Source organism: Lycium ferocissimum, chromosome 10 (assembly GCF_029784015.1).
Source record: "Lycium ferocissimum isolate CSIRO_LF1 chromosome 10, AGI_CSIRO_Lferr_CH_V1, whole genome shotgun sequence".
In the NCBI taxonomy this organism is placed as follows: Eukaryota; Viridiplantae; Streptophyta; class Magnoliopsida; order Solanales; family Solanaceae; genus Lycium; species Lycium ferocissimum.
Genome location: NC_081351.1, coordinates 67,150,168 through 67,152,945, shown reverse-complemented (window position 1 = coordinate 67,152,945; position 2,778 = coordinate 67,150,168). Strand labels below are relative to the sequence as shown.

General features: G+C 41.6%; 1 protein-coding gene across 1 annotated transcript; it reads right to left on the bottom strand.

Moving 5' to 3' along the window:
• Positions 1–1,565: 1,565 nt before the first annotated feature.
• Positions 1,566–2,416, bottom strand: LOC132035085 (uncharacterized). The gene is made up of 2 exons (XM_059425403.1): positions 2,139–2,416; positions 1,566–1,965 (listed from the first exon to the last, which is right to left on the bottom strand). Exons 1-2 carry the CDS (start codon positions 2,414–2,416, stop codon positions 1,566–1,568), a joined length of 678 nt encoding a protein of 225 aa, XP_059281386.1.
• Between the last annotated feature and the right edge of the window lie 362 nt (positions 2,417–2,778).

Genomic DNA, 2,778 nt, shown 5'->3' with positions numbered 1-2,778 from the left:
AGGATGAAAAATATTGTCCCTTTTCTGGCCAAGGACAGCTCCCACAGCAAAATCGCTTACATCACACATCAAAATAAATGACAGAGACCAATCGGGTGCGATGATAATAGGAGCATCATCAAAAGCCGTCAGACAGGCTTCATTAAACACAAACTTCACATCTTTCTCTAGCAACTTGCACATCGGATTAGCAATTTTATAGAAATCTTTGATGAAGCGTCGATAAAAGCCTGCATGCCCAAGAAAATTGCGCTCTCCCTGAACTGAAAGGGGTGGTGGCAATTTTTCATTTGCTTCAATCTTCACCTTGTCAACTTCTATTCCCTTCCTCGATATCTTGTGTCTAAGAATAATGCCCTCTCGAACCATGAAATGGCATTTTTCCCAGTTAAGTACTAAGTTTGTTTCTTCACAACGAGCTAAAACGATATCAAGATAGTTCAAGCAGTCATCAAAAGAGTTCCCAAAAATAGAGAAGTCATCCATAAATACCTCCACATAGTTTTTCACAATATCGGTGAAAATAGCCATTATGCATCGCCGGAAAGTACATGCTGCATTGCACAAATCGAAAGGCATGCTCGGGAATGCAAACGTGCCATATGGACATGTGAATGTGGTCTTTTTTTATCCTCAGGTGCAATCATGATTTGGTTGTAGCCCGAATAGTCATCCAGAAAGCAATAATAATCGTGCCCAATCTATCTATCGAGCATCTAATCCATGAATGGTAAAGGAAAGTGATCTTTTCTGGTGGCGTTGTTCAACTTGCGATAGTCAATACATATCCTCCAACTAGTAACAGTTCGTTGAAGCACCAATTCATTCTTCTCGTTCTCTACCAAAATCATACTCCCTTTCTTGGGGACACATTGTACAAGACTTACCCATTTGCTGTCAGAGATGGGATAAATAATGCAGCTGTCAGGCCACTTGATTATCTCTTTCTTCACCACCTCCTTCATGATCGGGTTCAGTCGTCTCTGGCACTCAACACAAGGCTTGCTATCTTCCTCCAATAATATTTTGCGCATGCAAAATGAACTACTAATACCTCGAATATCAGCTATCGACCACCCAAGGGCTTGGATTTGATCTCTTAGCACTCGTAATACACGTTCAACCTGCACATCAGTCAAATAAGCAGAGAGGATTACAGGCAATGTGTCTCCACTACCAAAGAAAGCGTAGCGAAGATGATGAGGCAATGACTTCAACTCAAGGACTGAAGCCTCTTCGATAAATGGTTTCGGCTTCTTCCATGACTCTAGTCTGTCTAGCTCCTCAAATGGTGTGTTTGCTCACAAATAAGCACATAAAGTGTCAAGGATGCTAAGACATTCCTCGACTTCTGCATCAATCATCATGTCTTCCCTATACAATAAAGCTGTCTCCAAAGGATCTCATGAAGCTAGAAAGTGATCTAACTCTGCATTAGTGAGCTCGGGTTCCACCACGGTAATCATCTTCAACTCCTCATAATAGGCTGGAAGCTTGATAGCTTTAAACACATCAAAAGTCGTCTCTTGTCCATCAACTGTCATGGACATCTTCCCCTTTCTAACTCAGATCACAGCGTCAACAGTAACCAAGAATCCTCTCCCCATGATGAGAGGAACGCTCTTATCTGCCTCATAATCAAGTATCACAAAATCAAGTGGCAGAATAAATGGGCCTATCTTCACAAGAACATCCTCAATAATACCATCAGGATAAGCAAGAGATCGATCAACTAGTTGTAAGGTAATAGTCGTTGGCCTAGGCTCACCCAAGCCCAATGTTCGGAACACAGAAGTGGGAATCAGATTAATACTAGCACCCAAGTCAGACAATGCTAGCCCAACTTCAATGTTGCCAATAGTAATCGAAGTCGTGAAGCTACCCGGATCTTTCAACCTTGGAGGAATTTTACTCTTCACTCTAGAACTACACTCTTCAGTAAGTGCAAATGGTCTCAAATTCTGTCTAATGCCTCAAATTCTGTCCAATGCCTTTTGTTCGCAACCACATCTTTGATATATTTCGCATATTTTGGAACTTCTTACAAAAGCTCCACCAAAGGAATGTTGATGTGTACTTGTTTTAAGAGTTCAAGAAATTTTCTGCAAGCCGAATCTGCTTTCTGTTTATGAAGTCACTGTGGAAAGGGAGGGGGTGGTTGAATCACTTCCTCTACGAGATGCTCTTCGACTGTCTGCTTTGGCTCAGCACACTTAGCAGGGATAAGTTCTTCTTCTACTATGTTCTTCTTTTTCGAAGGCACTTTTTCAAGTTCTCTGCCATTCCTCAAGGTGACTACCTTGCATTCCTTTGGATTTTTCTCATTATCACTAGGAGGAGCACCCTGTGGTTTGACATTCTGCATAATAGCCATCTGCCCCATTTGACGCTCAAGCTCATGAATAGATTTTTGCATCTCACTCTGAATTTTCTAATTTTACTGCTGCGTTACTTGTGTTTGAGCTATAAGCTACTTCATCATCTCTTCCAAGTTGCTAGCCGGCTGAGCTTGGGAGTTCCGATAATTGTTCGTCAGGAAGTCCTCCTCTTCCCGAATGGAGTATTGTAATTATTTCCATAATAGTTCCCACGATTTTCGACACCGCGGTTTTGCTGCCCCACATAATAAATAGATTCTGGATTCAATGGGTAATTTATATAATCATGAGGCTCACCACAACTTACATACACTGCCTGCTGAATATGTTGAACTGGTTAGATCTGCTGAGCTTGAGGAAACGCCCTCAACATTACATTAGTAAGAGTACTTATATCGGC